Below are 21,637 nucleotides of genomic sequence, written 5' to 3'. Positions count from 1 at the left end.
AAGGGGGCCCCCTGCCCCCTGCTTGACGGAGGTAATTGGGCACATGTGACGCGGCTCTGGGGGACCTTAAAAGACATAATCTGGGATCTCCAGTGACGCCAGGTTTGGGTCAGAGCCTGACAGGACCAGAGCAAGGTTGATAAATATTATCCTAGTCTGACCCCGCAGCCCTGGCGGTCGGGGGCTGGGCCTGCGGCGGCACCTGCGGGAGCCGGGGCCACCCACCCTCCACTCGGCCCGTCTGGGCCTCGGGGAGCAACTGCAAGGTCAGGGGTCAGGTTTCCTCCAGGCCCTCTGGCTGCGGGGGCCTGGGTGGGGAGACGACAGGTTTTTAGTTTTTTTCCTTGAGGTTGGAAAATGGCTGTGTCAATGCCGCCCTGAGAATGCTTGATTCACAGACTGAAAGGGGAGGACTCTTGGGGTCATCACTGTGACGCTGTCATTTATAGAGAGGTGGAGACACCACGGGGATAGGAAGGGACCCGCTCAGGGCCACGCGGCAAGTTTGCGGCCCCCTGACTCACAGCCGGTCCCCACTCAGCACCCCGTCCCGCCTGCTCCCGACCGCGAGGCCAGGTTCTGCCCGTGACGGCAATCATGACCCCTGATGGCCCCGCTCTCTCCTGAGACCCACAGCTACAGGGCATCGTGAACGGCTGTTTTGTGTATTTGTTGGTTGGTTGGGTGATTTCTGATGATTCTGAAATGAGTGTTAAAGGCCCAGGAAAGCGTCAGCAAGGTGGGGCAGCTGCGAGGCCACACGCGGGGACCCCACTGCCCAGGGAGGTCACACTCAGGGGACCCCACTGCCCAGGGAGGTCACACTCAGGGGACCCCACTGCCCAGGGAGGTCACACTCAGGGGACCCCACTGCCCAGGGAGGTCACACTCAGGGGACCCCACTGCCCAGGGAGGTCACACTCAGGGGACCCCACTGCCCAGGGAGGTCACACTCGGGGACTTCACTGCCCAGGGAGGTCACACTCGGGGACTCCACTGCCCAGGGAGGTCACATGCGGGGGACCCCACTGCCCAGGGAGGTCACACTCAGGGGACCCCACTGCCCAGGGAGGTCACACTCAGGGGACCCCACTGCCCAGGGAGGTCACACTCAGGGGACCCCACTGCCCAGGGAGGTCACACTCAGGGGACCCCACTGCCCAGGGAGGTCACACTCAGGGGACCCCACTGCCCAGGGAGGTCACACTCAGGGGACTCCACTGCCCAGGGAGGTCACACTCAGGGGTCTCCACTGCCCAGGGAGGTCACACTCAGGGGACCCCACTGCCCAGGGAGGTCACACTCAGGGGTCTCCACTGCCCAGGGAGGTCGCACTCAGGGGACCCCACTGCCCAGGGAGGTCACACTCAGGGGACCCCACTGCCCAGGGAGATCACACTCGGGGGACTCCACTGCCCAGGGAGGTCACACTCAGGGGTCTCCACTGCCCAGGGAGGTCACACTCAGGGGACCCCACTGCCCAGGGAGATCACACTCGGGGGTCTCCACTGCCCAGGGAGGTCACACTCAGGGGACTCCACTGCCCAGGGAGATCACACTCGGGGGACTCCACTGCCCAGGGAGATCACACTCGGGGGACCCCACTGCCCAGGGAGGTCACACTCGGGGACCCCACTGCCCAGGGAGGTCACACTCAGGGGACCCCACTACCCAGAGAGGTCACACTCAGGGGACCCCACTGCCCAGAGAGGTCACACTCAGGGGACCCCACTGCCCAGGGAGGTCACACTCAGGGGACCCCACTGCCCAGGGAGGTCACACTCGGGGACTTCAGTGCCCAGGGAGGTCACACTCGGGGACTCCACTGCCCAGGGAGGTCACATGCGGGGGACCCCACTGCCCAGGGAGGTCACACTCAGGGGACCCCACTGCCCAGGGAGATCACACTCAGGGGACCCCACTGCCCAGGTAGGTCACACTCGGGGACTCCACTGCCCAGGGAGGTCACACTCGGGGACTCCACTGCCCAGAGAGGTCACACTCGGGGACTCCACTGCCCAGCTTTGAATCTCAGCTCCCTACTTACTCGCTGAGTGACATAGGGCCAGGCAAGGAGTGTCTCTGTGCCTCCACTTGCCCGTGTGTAAACGGAGAACAATAATATCACATCTACCTCGTGGAGTTTTTATGAGGACTACATGAAAGACTATCATTTGTATTATCACCTAAAAGGGGCTTAGAATAGGATTTGGCCCGGGCACATAATAAGTATTTATTATTTTAGAATAAACCCGGAAGTTTAGGTGGGTAGCTCAGAGGACCAGATCTTGCTGCCAAGACTAAGTGAAGCGTTCCCTGGGCGCAGGGACATTGTGGGGGAAACGTCATCTTCCCAGAGCCAAGATGCCCCAGTTTGGCTGGGTCTGAAAGGAACCAACTGTCCGGGTTATAACCGATTTCCGGTGACTTGGCACAGACATCCAGGTGTAGGGCGGGGCTAGGGGCGATGGCCGTAGGAGTGTCCCTCTTTGCTATGCAAATGCCGGCCCTGGAAGTGACTTTCTTTTCTCCTCCATTGATCGGTTTTAGCAACCAAATGTGGCTCTATGCTATTTTATTACTTTGATATTTTGTTTGTTTTTGGTCGTAGCCTGATTTCAGAAGAGTGGTATATATAGCTGATGATACATTGTAACACATTGTGTTACTGTAATAAACAGTAATAATGCGACCGTCTACTGAGCATGCACTATGCCGGGCTCAGAGCTCGGCAGCGACAGATGCATCTCAGCAAATTCCTCTCCACGGTTCTCCACGACAGTTAAACCCGCGCCCCACGGGCAGCCAGCCAGGTTGAGGTTCAGAGGGACACCCTATCTTGGGAAGTCATGACTTGAGGAGCTAGAAGACTTTGCCATTGAGCAGAAAGTGACTGCGGGGAAGTTGCCTAACATCTCTTGGCCTCAGTGTCCTCCTTCCTGAAACGGGCTGTGATGACCAGGTCTGTTTCACCCAGAAGCAGACTGGCTCTGGGGTTTCCGTGGAGATGGCCAACACCAGGGAGGCCGCTGGCCTCCAGGGCAAGGCTGGGCCAGGCCCAGCCTGTCCTCCTTCAGAACAAGCTCTCTCTGGTCAGTGGACCGGCCATTGTGCATTTGGCCAACCTCATCCTTGAGGGAGGAGGAGGGAGCCATAAGCCCAGACCTGATTCCCTAAGTGACACAGGAGGACCCAGGGGACACTCTCTGGTAAGTTAAAAAAAAAAAAAAAGAAAGGAAGGAAGGAGGGAGCTACACACCCCACCCCACAGGGCTGATCTTGCCTCTTGGCAAGAAGAGGACCGGACAGCCACCCCCATCTGAGTCGTCGACAGTGACCTCTCGACAAACAGCAAGTGCATCTCAGCCAGAGTCCTTCTGTCACCTGACGAGACCATTGGAGCCCCATCCTCCAGGAAACCAGACCTTGTGATCACAGGCTGCCTGAGGGGCTGTGCCCCACCAGCCCCGGGGCCCATCCTCCACCCGGCCCAGCTCTGTGGCCCAGCCGAGCCAGGCGCGAATGAAGTTTCCCCAAATTTCCAATCCTGGGAGTAATAACTCACGTTACTTCACTCCCATCTGCACCCAGTGAAGGCAGAGCAGGGAAAAGAGCATAAAACACAAAGTTCCCACAGACAACATCTGTCTTAGTGCAAACAATGGACCATTATCTTGTAAATAATTCTGATTAAGCTGCAGCAGTTCCTCCTGAAACTAGCGTGGGGAGAGCTAGCAGGAGGAGGCGCGGGGTGGGCCAGGTGCTGCACACAGTGGTCCTGCCTGACCGCAGCCTCCTCAGGAGCCACTGTGCACCCTTCTCAGTCCTGCCACCTGCAGCAGGGACCCATCGTACCAACGCTGTCACCACCACCAGCCCCAGGCTGCCCCACCCCCCTCTGTGTAGGCTGAGGTCTCTCCCCTCCCCTCCCTCTCCCTCCCCTCTCTTCCTCACCCCTTTCTCCCACTCTTCCCTCTCCTCCAGACCCAATGGCTCTCATTTCTTCCTTCCCGTTATTGTTTATTTATTTACAGAGACAGGGTCTCACTATATTGCCCAGACTGACCCCAGACTCCTGGGCTCAAGCAATCCTCCTGCCTCAGCCTCCCCAGTAGCTGGGACCGCAGATGTGTGCCCCACACCAGGCTCTCACCTTTAACTTTACCTTCCGGGTCTCCAGTTTCTCCGGCCCTTCCTGCCCCCTGCCCCCCACTTCTGCTCTTTGCCTGTGGCCTCTCCTTTCTCTCCCCCTGCACTTCTCTGCCTTTTGGCCTCTCACCCCTCTGTCACTCTCTGGTCCTCTTTGCCCTGGTCCTTCTGCAGCTCTCTCTCCTCCCTTCTCCCCAATCCAGGCCCCCAGGGCGGGGCCAACACCTACAGTGTCCTGGGACACCCCAGCGTGGTGGGAATGATGTCCAGTCTGGAGGTTCTTGGGCTCCCCGTCTTAGGGGTTGTTGGGCTGGGGAAGGGGCCCCCAGGATCCCTCTTCCCACCATTCGAGGGTCCCTCATGCCCAGCCCCAACCCACAAACCCTCTCCCTCCCGTGCCCCCAGCTCCGGGGAGCCAGCCTGCCTGCCAGCCAGCCCTGAGCCCTGTCACCCGCCTCAGGAAGCAGCTCCTGTTGAAAAACCCACTGTCACTCAAAACAACCAGGGACTTCATAAAACCACCCCAGCACTATGTCGGGGTGTTTAACAGGTGCAGTGAGAGGTGATTATTTGCTTTGCAAGGGCCTCTGCCCCTAAGGTTCAAGGACATTCCCCTTGCGACTTAAAACGAAACAATTGCCCGAGTGTACTGTAGAGATGGCACTTGGAGCCCAGAGTTTTCATGCAAAGCCAGCGCTGCTGGTACAAGAATCTCGTTCCCACTGATTGACCCCAGAGATTTTTGTTTTTTAATTTCCTAACTGTAAACCTTTTAGAATCAGGAAAACCAGCTCAGCTGGGGCCAACAGGGGTGTTTGCACGTTCCAGGAACGGCTCCCTGGGTCCTCGTGCACCTCCAGATGTGCTGCCTCCACGACCAGAAGGAACCTCAGTGGGCGTCGGCCACAGGCCTCCCAGTGGGGGGCCCAGGTGGGCAAGGGCGGGGCCCGTCCTTTTTAACACCCCTGCCAGGTTCCCCTCCTGCGTGGCAGAGTCTGAGCAGGGTCTGGAGTTTCACAGGGGCTCTGCCTGGAGCCTGCAGGCAGCAGAAACCCTAAATAGTTGGAATGAGGGTGACTTGACAATTTCCAAGTTACTCGTATTCATTTTATTCTCTGTAGGGTACACAAGTGTCCCGTTTGATGGATGGCGACACTGAGGCAATTATGTCAAGAAATGTCTACGGCAAGACATTCAATTCAAAGCAAAAAGCCAGGACTCGAGGGGCCACACATGGAGACAGCACATATTATCCCAGACTAGGGGACCGTGTGGCTGGGAGGGATTTTGAGCGGCCAAAGGAGCTCAGAGGATGGAAGGTGGGAAGGTCACAGGCACAGAAGAGCCTGCCTGTGAGCTAATTCTGTGTCCCGCGCGTGCGAGGCGGGTGCCTGAGCCCCCATCTCTGGGTACCTGTGGTCTCTCCCGTGAAGCATCACGGGGCGTGTTCGAGGAGGGGCGCAGACACGTGTCAGGAGGGGCACACTGGGTGAACAGATCGGTGTCTGCAAAGTGTTGGAAGAAACCTCAACCATCATAAAAAATATCATCTTCTCAAGCTCAGTTGTGAACACAAGAGGTTAAAAAATAAAAGGAAAAAAAGAGTCAGTCAAGTTTTTCTTGTACTTCTATGAGGCTGAAAATCCAGGTTCATTGATCCCCTTTTTGTTTTCTATTTTCACAGACTTCTAGAATTAAAAGAGAAATTCCTCCATGGTCGTGTTGTGATTTAATAAAAATGCTTCGTGATAAGGCAGGCATTCACACGCCCCGTGCCCCACGGTAGCAGGGGGTCTCGCCCAGACCGAGATCCCGCAAGCTCGCAGGCTCGTGGGGAGCGCAGCGTGGCTCTGCCTCCTGGGACCCCGCGGGGCGAGTGCTCATGAGGACTCTGGGACGGACAGGGTCCCAGCGGGGCGGCAGGACAGGCAAGGCTGGAACGGACAGTGAGAGCTGTAAAGACCGAGGCCTAGGAGGGTTCTGAGCGCACAACCGGGCCGCCCCTCCTTTCGCTGACAGGGAAATGGTGCCCAGAGAGGAGGGGTGCGTGGTCTGAGCCCCTTGGAGCACGGCTGCTGCTAGATGCCTGGTCCCCTGGTCCCTTCCCAGCCCCCATCCTGGCTCCAGTGAGCCTGCGCATTTCTCAGCATGTCGCTTCCCACAGGAACCCTGGATGGCACGGCTGCTCTCGTCCTTGGCTCTGGCAGGGTTGTGACCTTGTGCAGTGGACCCACCTTTCCAGCCCAGGGGTTCCCACTGGGAGCAGACACTGCCGTCACCCCAGCTTCCCTGCCAGCTACCCGGCATGACACCTCTCCACGGCCATGGAAGATGCTTGGCCATGCGGTGGGCGGGAGTGACCCCAGCTACTGGGAGATGCAGAGCTGGTGGGTAGATACCCCGGCTTCTTCAGCCCTCGGAGGGGGCTGCACACAGTATCTGAGAGGCCCCCCAGGGGACGAAGCGCCAGGGCCCCCCTCAGTGCGGTCCTCCGGTGAGCACACTGTGCTGTCTTCCCTGCCCCGTCTGTCGCCGTTCCCGCCTCACTCCCTCGCTCCTCCTGGGGTGGCCTCCACGTCAACCACCTGCGCCCAGTTCCGTATCTCGGGACCTGCTCTGGGGACACCCCAACGAGGCCACCAAGGGAGCTTTAGGGGACTGAGAGGGTTAATGGCCCTGCTCCTTGGCAAGACCGAGCTCCGCATAGAGTGAGCCGCTTGTTTCCCGCCAAGCCCAGTGTGCAGCCCAGCAAAAGATCCGCTCCAGCCCTCCCCGGGCGTGGGGCACACCTGGAAGTGGCCAGTCCTTGCGGTCAGCCCCAGCCCTCCCCGCAGGACGCACCAAACACTTGACTCAAGAGAGAAAAGTGACGTGTCCATTGTATAAAAAGAGCAATGATTTGACAAATTAATTGCAAGCGTGTTTTGCTGGCTTGGTTGCCTTCCTACTTTTAGGTGGATAATTGAGAGCATTTTATGTTAATTGGTCAACAGAAGTTCAAAAAGAAAACTTAACCATGAGATGGGTGTGTCTGGAAACTGCACAGAGAGCTTGAAAGACAGTCCCTCTGTGAAGCCAGCCAACGTCTGGGTGCACAAATGGACGTTTCTTGCTCATGAAAGAGCTGTCCAGAGTTCTCCAACTTTCACCTTCAAAATGCACATCGTTTGCTCAAGAGGCTGAGTCTGCTCAGGCTGAGACAATGTTGCAACGTGCTGCTGCGCATTTAGGGATGTAATTTAATCATCGTCAAGTTTCTTTGAGAAAAAGTAACTATACTTAATATATATACTTAACTGTACGATAATCACCTCCCAAAGTTTAGATTCTTTTTTCCCCACCAGAATATCTAATTTTCATCAAAGCAAACACACTTCGGAACATGTGTAAATAAAGAAGTGGATTTGAAGACTCTCTCATACTGCAAAGCACCTTGCCTTCCCTTGGTCTCTCGCATCTGAAGTCACAATACTCCTCGCACCCCTGCTCTGGACGCACTGGGTGTCTCTTATCTCCCCCAGACCCCTGGGTCCCTGTCGGGTCTAGGCCATAGGGCCAAGAGCAGATCCAGTAGGTGACGTTCGTGTTGGTCCCACGCCCGAATCCGCATGGGTGGGGCTCGCTATAATGCAACAGGGGGACGGATGGCAGCTTTGGGGGAAGGAGCCTGCAGGAAGCGGAACTGCCAGCCCCCGTGCGGAGCTGAGATGAAGTTGGCTCATTCCAGAAGACGTTATCCGCCCAGGGGGCCGCAGACAGGATATTCCCAAGAACACTCAACTAGAGGGAAGGGAGTTGTTACCCAGAGACGGGGGTGGCAGTGCGGAGAGGGTGGGAAGCAGGGGAGGACACGGCGAGATGAGGGGGCTGCCATGCAGTGGGAGGCGGGGGGAGGCTGGGGCCAGGCTGATAAAAATAGGAGAATGAGAGCCCACAAACGCCTCCTTGAAACCTGAGAAGTTACCACCGGGGAGCAAGTTAGGAAACACCTCCTGCTTTGGAAGCAGAAATGTTTCGGCGTCCTCCAGCTTGGAGACCCCGTTAGGGGGATTGGGCCCTCGTGGAAGGAAGAGAGAACAGCAGACATCGGAACGCAGGGCTCCGGGGAGCCTTCCCAGCTGTCAGCGCAAGGGCCGGGGTGACACGTGCCCTTCAGCAGCTCCTTCCATCCCTGCTTCCTGCTCCCCCTGTCCCCAAGGCCCGGCCCCCCATGCTGCACCCAGGAGCTCTGAGCTGCACCCCCACACACTGACAGAGCCGGCAGGTGCCGTGGCGTCGGTGAGGGATCCGAGGAGTGTGCAGAGTGACTGCGAACGACGGACGATGGTGGGGACATCGTGCTGGACAGAAGCCCTGAGCAAAAGGCTTAGAGGAATCCTCCCTTATGTTCACCCGCTTCCCTGGGGGCAGCTCCCCAGACTCCCGGGACGCTGGAAGTAAAGACAAAATTCTCCTGGAGTCCTTTCTGTGCAAGCTCAGCCTACATAGCGGTGGTGGAAACTGGCCCTGCGTGGGTGTGGCCGTGTGGACCTGGGCCTGGAGGCTGTGCTAGGCTTTTGGGGTCTGTCACATTTTCCACTGGAACCCACAGCGCGTGTTCTCTGCTGCGCATGAATAGAATCGGGCAACAGCCGTGGACACTGGACACGGGGACATCCGGCAACCATCTTCAAGGTCTGCATTTTTCATCTGGGGTCATCACATCTTCTCGGACCCGGGATCTCTCACTTTTTACCTCTTCTCTCAAATAAGAGACAACCGGATGCTCTACTGTGGTCACTGGGGTCACGATCACTCGAACAGCTTTTATGAGAAATGCTGGAGGGAATGTTTCAGCCAGCCAAAGGGATGCAGTTGTCCCACTGCTAAGGGCAGGGCTGTCACAAGGGACATTTCTGGGCTTCCGCTCCCTTCTCATGCACAGGACACTGTTTATTTGCCGGCACAGGGAATGGGCTTGGGGCTTGGGATTCTGTGCCCCCACCCCAGAAGGATGTGCACCGAATTTAAGAGTTTATAAAACATACCCAAGCAAAGGAGCTTGGAAACACCGTTGAACTGGCAGGACCCTAAAGCCCAGCTCAGGGACAGCAAAACCCAGCAACACAAACAGAAAGCAAAACCCTTCATTCTGCCCATCTCCCCACCAGTAAGCAAGGTGGGCGGAGGAACAGGCAAAAACAACAGACACAGGCACGACCAAAAAAATCCCAGCAGAACAAAGACAGCCCCAAACTCCACCAGTCCTGCGTGTCTCCCATCACACACTACCCTTCACGGGATGGAAAGAAAATGTTGAGATTTGCGCAGGGAGGCCGGGCACCCACAGCCCTGTCCGCATCTGGGATGGGGTACGGTGGCCGGCACACTGACACCCGAGTCCCCCCGCAACCGCGGTCCTGTGAATGCTTGTGCAGTCTAGACGCCTAAAAGTCCCTTGTACGGAGAGATGGGCCCGTGTCACCTGCTCTCCCCCACCCAGCCCCCTCATCCTACCCAAATCGAGAGGTCCCTTTTCATTCGCACGTGAATGAATTGTCTCCCTTATTGGGCTCGTCTATGGACGCCTGGAGAAATGCAAAACTTGGCCCCGGAGAGCAGCCCCAGGAGCCATGCGGACAGTATTCCCCGAGTGTCCACCAGAGAAAGGAATGTCAGGGGGTCAGGGGTCAGGGGTCAGGGGCGTTGTGGAATGAATTAACATAATGACTCAAAACTGCACTAATGTTTCACAGCTTTTTTTTTTATTAGCAATACCAAGATAAGTTATTGAAGCATTTTTAGTATTATTTTACATTCCATTCATAAATGACCTAACTTGTAACTCAGCATACAGCACACTTAAAGATATAGTTTGACACTTATTCAGAAAGCTACAATTATTATAACTTACATGCCTTCATTAGCAGGAACACCTTCATATGTCTTCTAATTACTCAACAATACTCTATTCCAAAGCACACGATAACCCGGTACAAGTTTACACATTTTGCTTCAATCACCATTTTTATACTGTGGATGTCAAGGTGGAATTTTACTGACATCTGTTCCTGGTTAATAGGACGACCTGACACAATATTAAACTAGCAATATTTCTGCTTAAATACTATGGAGAAAGATAATTACTGCACTTTTTTCTGTATTCTTCTAAAGTGTTACAAAGTACAGGACAATCAGACACGAGCAGTAATGCCGATGAGACCGTTGTAGGTCCACCTCTAGAGGTTGTCCACAGGTGAAGGGACCTGCAGTCCACCAGCATTTGTCACTCGGGATTTATGATTTTGAGGGAATTCTCTCTCCCGTTCACGTTACTAAGCCTTTGCAATCCGTGACTAATAGTGGAACATATGGGGCAATATTTTTAGCCTCCCTGGTTCTTTGCTATATACACTGTAGGTTGGTGTGCCGTGTGTATACACATACCTGTGCCAATAGTAATTATTTATTCAACACACATATGTGTATACATTCTTCTCTTGACTTTACACGATTAACAAGCTGCAGGTAACCACCGAGGAGCACGAACAGACAGGGGCAAGTCCAGATAGACCGACTAGGACAGGGGGTGTCACTTACCTGCAAGAAAATGTGCAGATTTGTTAAATAATCCAGAAACCATTTGGGCGAGAGGCATTTGATAGCAAGGGCAGGGCCATATCCCTTAATTGTTTAATGGAATAATGACAATAAAGCAATATTTATGAAATTTGGTCCTTCCGTCTCTGGCTAAAGCAAGAATAGTCTACGTGATTAGAGCAGGTTGGCAATTAGACGGAGAGGTGCCGTTGATCAGCGCTAAGTAATAGGAGATAATTACTACTTATTTGAAACCTGGGCTTTGCACACAACATCTGAAATTTAAAAAAAAAAAAAAAAGGAAAAAGAAAAAACCTGATTCCCTTCAGCAGCTAAGATGCGGCTTGTATCTAGATGGTTGTCAGTTCCAACCCACACTTTGATTCAGCTTTAGAAGGTCGGAGCCAAAACTGAAACCCAGATACCTGCACTCAACTGGAGACATCAGTGGGGTCACGGTTCCTACTTTAGATGGCGGTGGCTGGTCCTGGGGGAGGAGTTTGCATTTCCCCAGTGACGTGGGTGTCTGTTCTGAGAACATTCTCTCTCCCTCCCTCCCAATCTTAAGTCATTACCGGGTGGGGGCCGAGATATATATATATTTTTTTAACCAAAGGGCTTCATTGCTCTCTCCTCCCACCGAGGTTTGGTCCTGGGTAGCAGGTATGAAGCAATCCAAAGAGAATGTGGACTCGGCAACCGCAATGAATGCTACCAGACTTTTCTCCTGCTTCAGAGGCCCTGTTGATTCCGACAGTAGCTTTTGGAGCCAAAAATATGCAGCAAAAGGAAAGGAACATAAACAAGGCTAAATGTCACCAGTGTTTGCCGACTTACAGACACCATCCATTTGTTTGTTCTGAAACGACGAGTGGACCATTTGGCAAATACAATGGTATTCGCACAACAGTTCTGTCATCCTGCAGTGCAGACGACATCACGTCAGTGGCATTCCCATTTAATTTAAAAAGAGGGAAGGGGAAGAGGAGAAGAATGCCAAAAGGGTTTGGAGAGGGCTGCCGTCCAAAGAGGCTGCCTCTTCACCAGACGCGGTGCCCCCAGAAGGGCTCCGGGTGGGGACACAGGAGAGCCTGCCCAGGGTGCTGATTCCTGTGGGGGATCCCAGGGGACATCACCAGTGCTTTGTCCCACCAGAGGCAAAAGGCAAAGAGAAAAGCTCCGCAGCCAGTTGTGAGGCCGCCCGCGGGGGCAGAGCAGGCACTGGCAGAGCGGCGATTTGCATTAACTTACAGAGTCCCGCCCTGGGACTTCCTGGCCAGCCAAACGGTCCTCCCCACTGGGGTCCAATCAGGCCCTGGACACACACCACGCCTGGGAGCAGGCTGGACCCGGGGGCCGATGGCTAATCTGTAAATGATCCCATCGGGGAAGAAAGTGAGCGCAAAGTTGCGCTCTGCCCGCAGTCTCTGCGTGAGAGTAGAGGAATCTCAGAGAGGAGGAGGAGGAATGGTTGCTCCTTTGGCTTCAAGCAGAGCCAGGCCGCCCCGAGACAACAAGGTCCCGCAGAGCAGAGCCCCAGGGTCTCCCGCACCCGCAAGCCGATCGCCCTCCCCTGTGTTGTGGGTCTCGCCTGGACTCCTATACGGTCTGTAGGTTGGGATTTTGCGGTTCTCGTCCTTAACCTCCTTACATTAGAACCTGTTTCCTTCAGGGCCACACTGCAGACTCTTCCGTGAGACCGAAATGTTCCGACTGCCGCGGGCAGGGCCTCCAGCCTGTGGCCAGGGTGTCCACGTGGCTGCGGTCCCTGCTGTGTTCACGCGCCCTGGCACTGGCTCCTTGGAAGTCTCTAAGTGACCACAGACCTTTGTGGCTTCTCGGTCAAAGACAGAGGGGACAGGACTTGCTTCCCACTCCCAAGCACCTGCCTCCCATCGGGGACAGATCTGGGCAGAACTGGAAGGGTGTGACCACTGGGATGGGAGAGTCTCGCAGAGTTCAGAGTCATCTCCAAAGCCGACTGCCCCACGTACCAAGGAAGAGCTTTGACACCGTGGCACGGCAGACGTGAGGAGGCAAACGTGCCTCTCTAGTGTGGACGGAAAGCAGGAGTTGTCCTTGCTCGGTGCTAATGGGACCACTGCAGCCCGGCGACACCGCGTCCCGCCATCATTTCCTCGCGCCGGCCTGGTGTAGACCCCACCTCCGCAACTCGGCGCGAACTCAACCGAGAAGCACCGATCCAGCGCTTACACTTGTGCCGTCTCATCCCACCCCTGTCCTTCCTGCCATCAGCGAGGAAACAGGCTTCCACGGAGCAGGCTTGCTGCAGGGGCAAGACAGAGCTGCCACCCGGTCCCCCGCCGTGTGTGCAGGGGCGGGGTTAGCTGTGCGGGCCGGGTTCTCCTGGAAGTCTCTGAGGCACAGGCAGAGATGTGGCCCTCCAGAAACAGGGGCACCAGTCCCTGCTGTGTCCACGGTCCTCTATCTCCGGGAAGTCTCTCACGTCTCTGGCGTTGGCATCACATGGCAACGGCGGGGGCCCCAGAGCTCCGATGTGAGGCCTCCCTGCATCAGCTCACTGTCCGGGGGGTAAGAGAGGACACGTGTCTGCATCTTTTCTCTGGGGCCACAGGAACACGTCCCTCTTCGCACTAGCACGGGAGTGGCAAACTCTGACCCGTGGGCCACTTCCGGCCTGTCACCTGTTTTAAAGCCTGGAGTGTTGTTGGAACACAGCCACGCCCACGCATGGACATGGTCTGTGGCTGCCTTGGTGCCTCTTCCCAGTCGGAGTTGAGCAGTCTGCGGCAGAGACCACCTGACCTGCCAGCCTAACGTATTTACTCTCGGGCTCTTTGAGAAAGCACTTGCCCACCACTGCTCTAGCCTGGGTAGCTGGTAAAACGGTGACTGTTTCCAGACTGCCTGTGCTGAGACATCAACAAGGTTTGTGGAGGGCAGAAGTCACATTTTAAGAGAGTTCATCGTGATAATCCCAGTTCCTCTCATCACACATTTTAAAATACACGTGTTGAAGAAACTCCAATGGGCTCTACTTTGGAGGGAGGAGGGCCTGGTGCTCTCACTACCGTGGATGCCCAGACGACCTTTATTCCACGGTCTCAGCCAGAATTTGGGTTAGGGAAGGTTTCCCAATACCCTGAGAATGATAAATGGGACCACTGCTCTTGGTGACTTTGTCTCTCACTAGCATCTTGCAAGGCCCGAGGGTGTCACTTGCTCAGTAGCAACAGCACACAGGCCCTGAGCCCACGACTGACATGTGACGGGTTCCCCTTGCTCACCAGGCTCCCTGAGCAGCACTGACTCCGGAGTAGACCCCTGAGGGCAACGAGGGTGGCGCTGCTCCTGCCGCCTCCCCTCCTCTCCTCTCTTCCCTCCACCCCTGGGCTCACCAAAGGACGCGGGGCAAACCAGCACGTCACAACCCCTTGCCCTGGCCGTCGGCCTCAGGTTTGAAAGGCAAGGAGTCGGGGTCACCTGGCTGCTGTCCAAATCCACAAACTCCAGGTGAGACGTGTCTCACCTTTCTGCCCGGCCAGCCCCACAGTGCCCTGCAGACTGCCTTGGTGCTTGGGCACAGGGAAGCTCGTGCCTCCCCTGCTCTCCTGGCTCTCCAAGCTACCCACGGCCCCCACTGTCCCATCAGAGTTTCTCGGTCTGGGCACCAGGCTTGTCTGCCCCCCCCCCACCCCCATCGGTGGACGCAAACCCTGCTCTGGTCTGCCCTCCCCCACCCCCAATTAAAATATTCACATGGAGTGTGTCCTGTTTGCAAAACCAAGGTCAAACTTATTGCAACAAAACTAGGGACACATTCAAGTTCTCAGATGGCAGGGAAGAGCCCTTGTGCATTGTGTTCCTCAACAGAATAAAGAAACAGGAGCCATGCCTGGAAACCGGAAGTCACCTTAAGAAACAGGCTCTGACTGGAGTGGGATCTCACGGAATGAGAACAGACCCACAGCTGGGTCCGACCCACGCTGGAAGCAACAATGCATGTCCTGCCGCTTAACCCAAGACAGCTCCCTCTCCTCCCCGGACTCATCCGCAACGTGTCCTGATGGGCTAATGTGCTGTCCCCTGTGGAGAGACCTTCAAGGTCACACTCAAGCTCTTGACATCTCTCAACGCTGGCACGTGTGCCAGTCCTCTCTCTACCCAACTGGGCTGGGCCAGCCTCTTCCCTGTTGGCTCTTTCTGCTGCACCAGAGTTAGAGTTGCCTGGGAATGCGCCGTGCATAGACCCTGGGTCTATGACACAGAGGAGTTTAGGACGAGAGCTTTGACGGTTAGGAAGCCGGCGTGCGGAGTTCAGGGAAGCACCTGAGGGCACAGCCTACGCCGTGAATAACCTCCCGCACACTCAGGGGCAGACGCCACCTTCCCCAGCTCCCCAGTGCGTGGTGGGGGACTGCTGAGATCTGCGGGGAGTCTACGTGGTCTGAACATTGGTTTCCCGATGCTTCTTCAAACACTTTTCTACCCCGTGAGAACAGAGCTCTTCTTTAAGGAACAGACGGACATTAGCTCTTCCTACAAGCCTGATTTTAGGGACATCAAAGTGGGGACTTGGGCTTACTAACCAGACAAAATCAGACCCCAAACTCTATCTAAGATGAGAAATATAAGAATAACTTCTTCAGTTTAGCAAAGCCCGGCTCCTAAGAAAAACCAGCGACCAACCTGGTAGACCCGGTTAGGAACCCACATCTACCTTGAGTGAGCAGAGAGGAGGGAACAAGCATCGGGAATATGTTATTCCTTGTGCCGGTATCAGTCTCACCCTTGCAAAGCGAAGCCAGCGGGGCTTCCGGCTCACCACTCTCCCTTCTGCTTCTTGTGACGCTAACAAGAGAGCGAACCACACAGTTGGAGGGAAAAAATATTTCATAACTCAGTTGATTTAAGTTTCCCTCCTAGATTTTAACTCTCAGAAAGGGTGACTACATCTGGCCCTTCTGGGTCTTGGGAAACCACAGTGGCCCATGAGAAAATGCAAAGAGGATTTCAATGACGTCAGGCCAGATATGGGGTAAAGGAAGGAGAACCGGACAGGGTCGGGCCCGTCCTGGAGGCAAGAGGGCAGCACCTCCCACCCCCAGCACCCCAAGCAAATGCAAAAGCCAGGGCAAGGCCTTCCCTGGCTGCTTCCAAACTAAAGCGAGAGGGTGCCGAAGAAACGAGGCTAAATGTATGCAGAACTTAGGCTCTCTAAAAATAGGCAGTTTATGGTCAGAGTTAGTTTTGGCTTCTTACCATGATAGGAAGGTGAGACAGGGGGACCTGAACTCTCTGCTGGGGAACCAAGAAGGCTTCCAGCCTGGCTGGCCCAGGGTCCCCATCCCCCATGGCATGGAGGGGTCACACTTACATCTCAGGGCTGCTGCCAATGGCCAAAAGGTTGACCAAGCTAAGTGTTTTGCACGTACCGTGGAAATGCCCAGGAGCTGCTGTTTTGCAAAGGGCGAGGAGTGCCAGAGAGCGCGCAGCTCAGAGGAAAGGGGCTCCCAAGGCCCAGCAGACTCCCTGATGTTCCATCCCCTCCCCGCCTCCCCTGGTGCAAGAGGACACCACTGGGCAAGCTTCCTCGCGGGAGACGGGCAGCCTTGCTTCAGCACTGATAGAAAGATGGGGAAATTAATATGGGTAATATGAGCTCATTTCAATAATAATGAGCTCACGAACATGCCAGGTTTTGATCTTTTCTGATGCATGGATTCCTGGCAGGAGCTAGGGTCCTACGTAGGTAGTTGAAAGAACCGAAAATAGACTTTAAAAAAAAAATCTTTAAACAACAATAAAAAAGAAACCACCCCAATCACAAACTTAAAACAATAATGAAAAAAAGAAGAAGACTTAAACACTGCTCCCCCAGAAGAAAAGGGGGAAAATACTGGACTGACATAAAGCCCTTTTCTTTTTCTTTTAAATATTGTTTTTAACAGCTTCAAAAGTAATAAATTGTATGTGGCTAAAAATAGATCCGGGGGCAGCGGCTAACGGGGCCTTGTGAATCATTCAGCATAAGGAACTGTCAATATTTTTTTGAGCTGTCAAGAATCCATTTAGTGATTTTTGACAATTCAAAAAATATTTCTGACTCCTTGATCCAGTTCTTAGTGAATGAGGGAAGGAGAGAGGGAAAAAGAAATACATCAATCTCGGTGATGAGCCCGGAGTCCAGCTTCCTGAGTCCTGCTCTGTGCAAAAGGGAACATCGGGACGCTGAGGTGCAGAAACACCCCCTTCCGTTCCTCCCCCTCCCTCCGCGCCCCCCTCTTCCCATCAACAGGTGAAGCAAAATGGCAGAAATCTGTTCGTACACCACAAGTGGAAGCTGTCGTGGCCATTGGCTGGGGTGGGGTATTTCAAAGGAACAACCCACTGAGCTTCTCTTAGGAGGAAGGCTCTCAGATATGAATATCTGGGTGTCAAGAGAATGACTTTCATCCTCCCCGCCCACCCCAACATTCACTCGATCCAATTCTAGGCTTCCAACTGATGATTCTGTGTTAGAATCTGGAGTTACTTGGGGGCACCCTACTCTAGAGGTAACAAGTGCCAGTTTGCAACAAGGTCAGACAAGCGTCACTCTGAGACACACAGGGTCACAACGTCGCTAGTCGGGGACTCCACAATGCACATTTCTGGTTAGAACGACAGACAGACATGTTCACAGACAGACGACGGAAGGCCACAGTACGAGGCCAAAGTCACGGTAACCACTGTCTGGTTCGTCTAAAGATGGATCACAAACATCCGGAGACCATCTCCCTATTTGGAGAGAGGGTCACTTTATTCCTACACTGTGGTTAGTGTGACAGGATTTTAGTGTCCTCTAAGTCAATGAAAGAAAGGTTTAAGAAAGCAGATTTGGCTTAGCAAAGCAGCGAGGAATCGTCTTTAGGCATCTTTTCCGTAAGTTGAAAATACTGAAAATTTTGCAAGTTACCATGTCTCTTTTTGTTTTTGTTTTTGATGTCGTTTCCCCTCCCCCCCCCGCCAGGTTACAGATGAAACACAGGAGTCCTTCACACTGTGGGACCCCACCCCCTTTTCCATACCTCCCACGGAGGCGTTTTGGAGCATCGTAATACAAATTGGAACACAAAAGTCTGAGGTCTGAAACTGCTAAATGAAATTGGCTCTTATGATTGTCTACTTTGCATATACAGCATGGGGTTGTTTTTTTAATATTTAGTTCAAAATTTGCTAACGGATAAGTCTACCCCATTTTTTTAAAAATGCACAATTCAGTACTGGTGCTTTGGGAAACGAACTATAGGAAGAGGATCTAAAACTTACCACACAAGTCTGGCCTCTTGATACATCCAGAGTTTGCTGAGCTACCGGCAAGTCCGTTAAAGGCTGCTAAGCCCTCGGAGCTGTAGGCCCTGAGGACCGACAGCATGTTCAGGGGCTTCTCCAGGCCCGGGGGCCCCCGCTCTGGCTTCGGCAGGCCTGCCGCGGGGTCCTGGGCTGGGAGGAGGCCGGGGCTGTGCCACTGCTTCTCCGACGCTTGGGGTAACGGCGAGACCAGTCCCTGCACGGGCTGGGGGCCGCCCGCGGGCAGCAGGCCGTCCCCGCCGTCGCTGTCCTTGGTGAGCGCGGACAGTGGCTTGCTCATCATCTCCGGTTCCGTCTCGATGTCCTCTTCGTCGTTGTTCTCTCCTTTGGAGGAGTCCATGTCCTCCGAGGAGGCGATGTCGGAGAGGTCGTCGGTCGCATCCTTACTTGCGGTTTCGGGGATCAGGATGGGGGCGTCATCTTCAGAGTGGGCCTTCCCCTCGGGCTCCTTGCTGGGGCAGGAACTGGAGGCCCCCGAGCCCACCACACCCGGGTAAACGCCAAACTGCTTGTAGAAGTCTGACGGGAAGTTACAAAAGGCAGGGTCCACGTGGCCGGGCCACGTGCCGCTCTTCTGCTCCCCCAGAGTCTCCTTGGCCTGTCCTTGGGCCATCTTGTCAGGAGCAGAGTCCAGAGAGCCCATCAGACCAGAAAGGCCCATCTCCTTGCCGGAGGGCACTGCGGGCAGCAGAGCCATCTTGCCCGCCTCCCGGGCGTGGTCTTTGCAGTTGACCGTGACCCCCACGGCGCTGTCTTTGCGTTTCGCTTTGCCCAGGTGGTTGGCCTGGAGGTGGAGCGCCATCAGCTCCATGGAGGATGTCGTGAAAGCACAAAACAAGCAGCCGTGCCACGCGACGCTGTCCTGCATGGTCACGGATGAGCCCGGCAGGGAGGCGGCATCCGGCCGCACCGACAGGTCCAGGGGCTCGTACTGGGACTTCTCTGACTTCCTCTGGGAGGACTTACCGCCGGGTTTCTCCTCCGTCCCCTCCGCCCCATGGACTTTCATGGAAGGAGCGTCGGACAGGGCTCTGTCCTTCCCGTCCTTCTCTTTCCTCAAGGAGCTGACCACAAAGCTGTCCATGAAAGCCTGCAGGGACCCTTGGAAATTCACGCCGTTGCCCACGATGCTTTGATAAGCTCTTCCGATCTCGGAGAAGTGGGTGCTTTTGGGGGGAAGGTCGGCGCCTTTCAGGGCGTCTGAAGGGGCTTCTGAAGACATGCTGGTGGCCTGTCCCGGATGGTCTGCGGAAGAGAGCGCACCTGGTGTCCACTGCTGAGAGGCGGGGCCCCCTCTGAAGTCGATCCCGGGGAGCCCCTTAAAGGCCCCCCGCAGGATGTCGGGCCTGATGAACAGCGGGGCTTTGCTGGGCATCTCCTCCTTGGGGTCCTGGTGTGGGGGCTGCCCAGACAGCAGCCCGGCCCCGTTCTGCCGCTCCCGGTGGTGCCGCTCCAGGTGGTACTTCAGGGACGCGGACTGGGTGCCGGCGTAGTCACAGTGGGGACACTTGTAGGGCTTCTCACCTGCAGGATTGGGGTGTGAGAAAAGAAAACGTGTTTAGCTCATCGTGGTGTGCTGAACAAGGCTAGAAGGATCAACGTTTGTTCTTTGAAACAAAACGGCTCAAACTAATAATTAGTTGGGGGAACAACTGTTTTTTAATAGAAGAATAATTCGTACTCTTAAGCTTTTTTAATGATTTTGTACCATTTGGGACTATTCAGGAATGACATACTATCTACACACAATTAGCTATCTTTTTCTTTATCTAACATGTGAAAACGGCTGTAGATTTAAAAGCTATGATTATGAAAATTAAGCATAATAATTTCAGCCACAGTGATCATTAAAAGTAGAAGTTTAAAAAGACAAAGTATGTAACAAATGGGTGGTTGCAATATTTTGTGTATACAATGGCTCCGAAATTTGTTTAAATTATACACATGGAAACCATTTTTAAACCTAAAAATTTTATGGTGCTGTTACGCAAGACTGAAATGAATGATTTAAGTCTCGCTCTGCAGTAAATCATGGATATAATTAGCAAATGGCATACTGCACAAGTAATTTATCATTATTTGGAGGGCACCATTCCAGACAGGCTCAGATATCTGCAGACCCGCTGCATTGTTTCTAAATAAAGAACGATAAATACCGATTCTATAAAATATTAATAGCATTACAGTGCATTATGATGGCAGCATGTAAAGACATATAGTTAAGATAAAAAGCAGTCAATAAAACTTAAAAGAAAACGAGTAATAAAAAGGCACAAAATATATTTAGTTTCTGTATTTGAAATTAACATTATCTACTGGTCTTTGTAGTGCCTTAAATTTGTACTAATGGCAAACCTAACGCTCCGGTAGTAAAATGTATAATTTACCTCTAATAAGCGCTTTCTAGAGAATAAAAATAGCTTTAAAGAGTGTTTTTAAAACATATAAGATAATTTTCACGAATTAAATATTTATTTAAATCCAACACCCAACTCCTATTGTTCTCCCCACAGCGGGAACAAGACCACGACGGACAACGTACATCTGCCGGCGTCTCGGGACAGAGGAGGAGGAGAGGGTAAACAAATGTGGGTTTCAATGTATTCCAAGAATTTGTTAGCAATCTGGGTCTTTTCTAGATGGTGCAATCGAAAGGCTCTCTGGCAGGAACGAGGCCAGTGACCGTCCCCGTTAGCGTGCTCACAGCGGTGCCCTGTCACTACCCACAATCGTCTCTCCCCGGAGCCTCACCCGAGCAGCCCCCTCCCCTTCCTCTGGTCTGCTGTCAGACTGATCGCCAAAGCAACCGCAAACCGTCAGAGAACCGTGTGTTCCGAAGACATCTCACTGTGTCCGGCCTTTGCCGATGGCACGACCCCCTGTTCTCCAAGCATCGAGCATCTAGGCGCCTGGTCTTTGTAAACAAGAGGACCACCAGCCAGGTTCCAGGCAGGAGGCGCCACGGATTGGAGTGCCAGGACCTTGGGGACACGCTGCCCACCTTATCAAAATGAGAGGGACACGTGCTCCTGTTTCCTGCCTACAAGCAGCTGAGGGCTCCCTCAGACACTTCATCAAAGGTGGCCTTTAGGTCTGGGAAGGGGGCCCAGCTGGGGCTCTATTTCTCTGAATGTAAAGGTCACAGTCCTCTCTGGCTAGACCAGTGATATGGATCTAGGAGGAAGAGTCTTTCCCTTCTGAGGTGAAGGTACCAATGGTCTCAGGCACATTCTCCCACTTCTGGGAGTTGGTCCCTGTGTTAGACCCAGACTCACTTCAGCTGCTGCTACCTGGACATCCCTCTGCAGCGCAGGTGATCATTGATGGAAGGGGGACGTCTAGGCGACTGCCTGTCACAGCTGGTCCAGCTCACCAGGCTACCCGGTGGCCAGGTGCGGCAGAGGCGTCCCTGAGCTGAGAGGGTGGTGGGAGGGCCCCAGGGCAGGGGAGCCTCACTAGAAACCAGGCATTCCTGCCTGTGAGTTAACGCAGACCCTGGGGGCTGCCTGTGGGTGAGAGCCAGCAGAAGTGAGGCCTGCAGGTACTGGGTGAGACTCAGGTTGCATTTCAGAAA

At 54.3% G+C, this 21,637-nt stretch overlaps 1 protein-coding gene across 3 annotated transcripts in view; it reads right to left on the bottom strand.

Annotated features, from left to right (window-relative positions):
• ZNF536 (zinc finger protein 536) overlaps positions 1 to 21,637 on the bottom strand; it is a 417,728-nt gene that overhangs the window by 122,677 nt on the left and 273,414 nt on the right. For all 3 annotated transcript variants that reach the window (XM_069457658.1, XM_069457659.1, XM_069457660.1), the window contains one exon: positions 18,022 to 19,587. In XM_069457658.1, coding sequence (XP_069313759.1) covers positions 18,022 to 19,587 — 1,566 coding nt within the window. The remainder of the gene's footprint in view (positions 1 to 18,021; positions 19,588 to 21,637) is intronic.

This window comes from Eulemur rufifrons, chromosome 24 (genome assembly GCF_041146395.1).
Source record: "Eulemur rufifrons isolate Redbay chromosome 24, OSU_ERuf_1, whole genome shotgun sequence".
Classification (NCBI taxonomy): Eukaryota; Metazoa; Chordata; class Mammalia; order Primates; family Lemuridae; genus Eulemur; species Eulemur rufifrons.
Note: the sequence above shows the minus strand (reverse complement) of the source record. Positions and strands in the feature narration are given on the sequence as shown.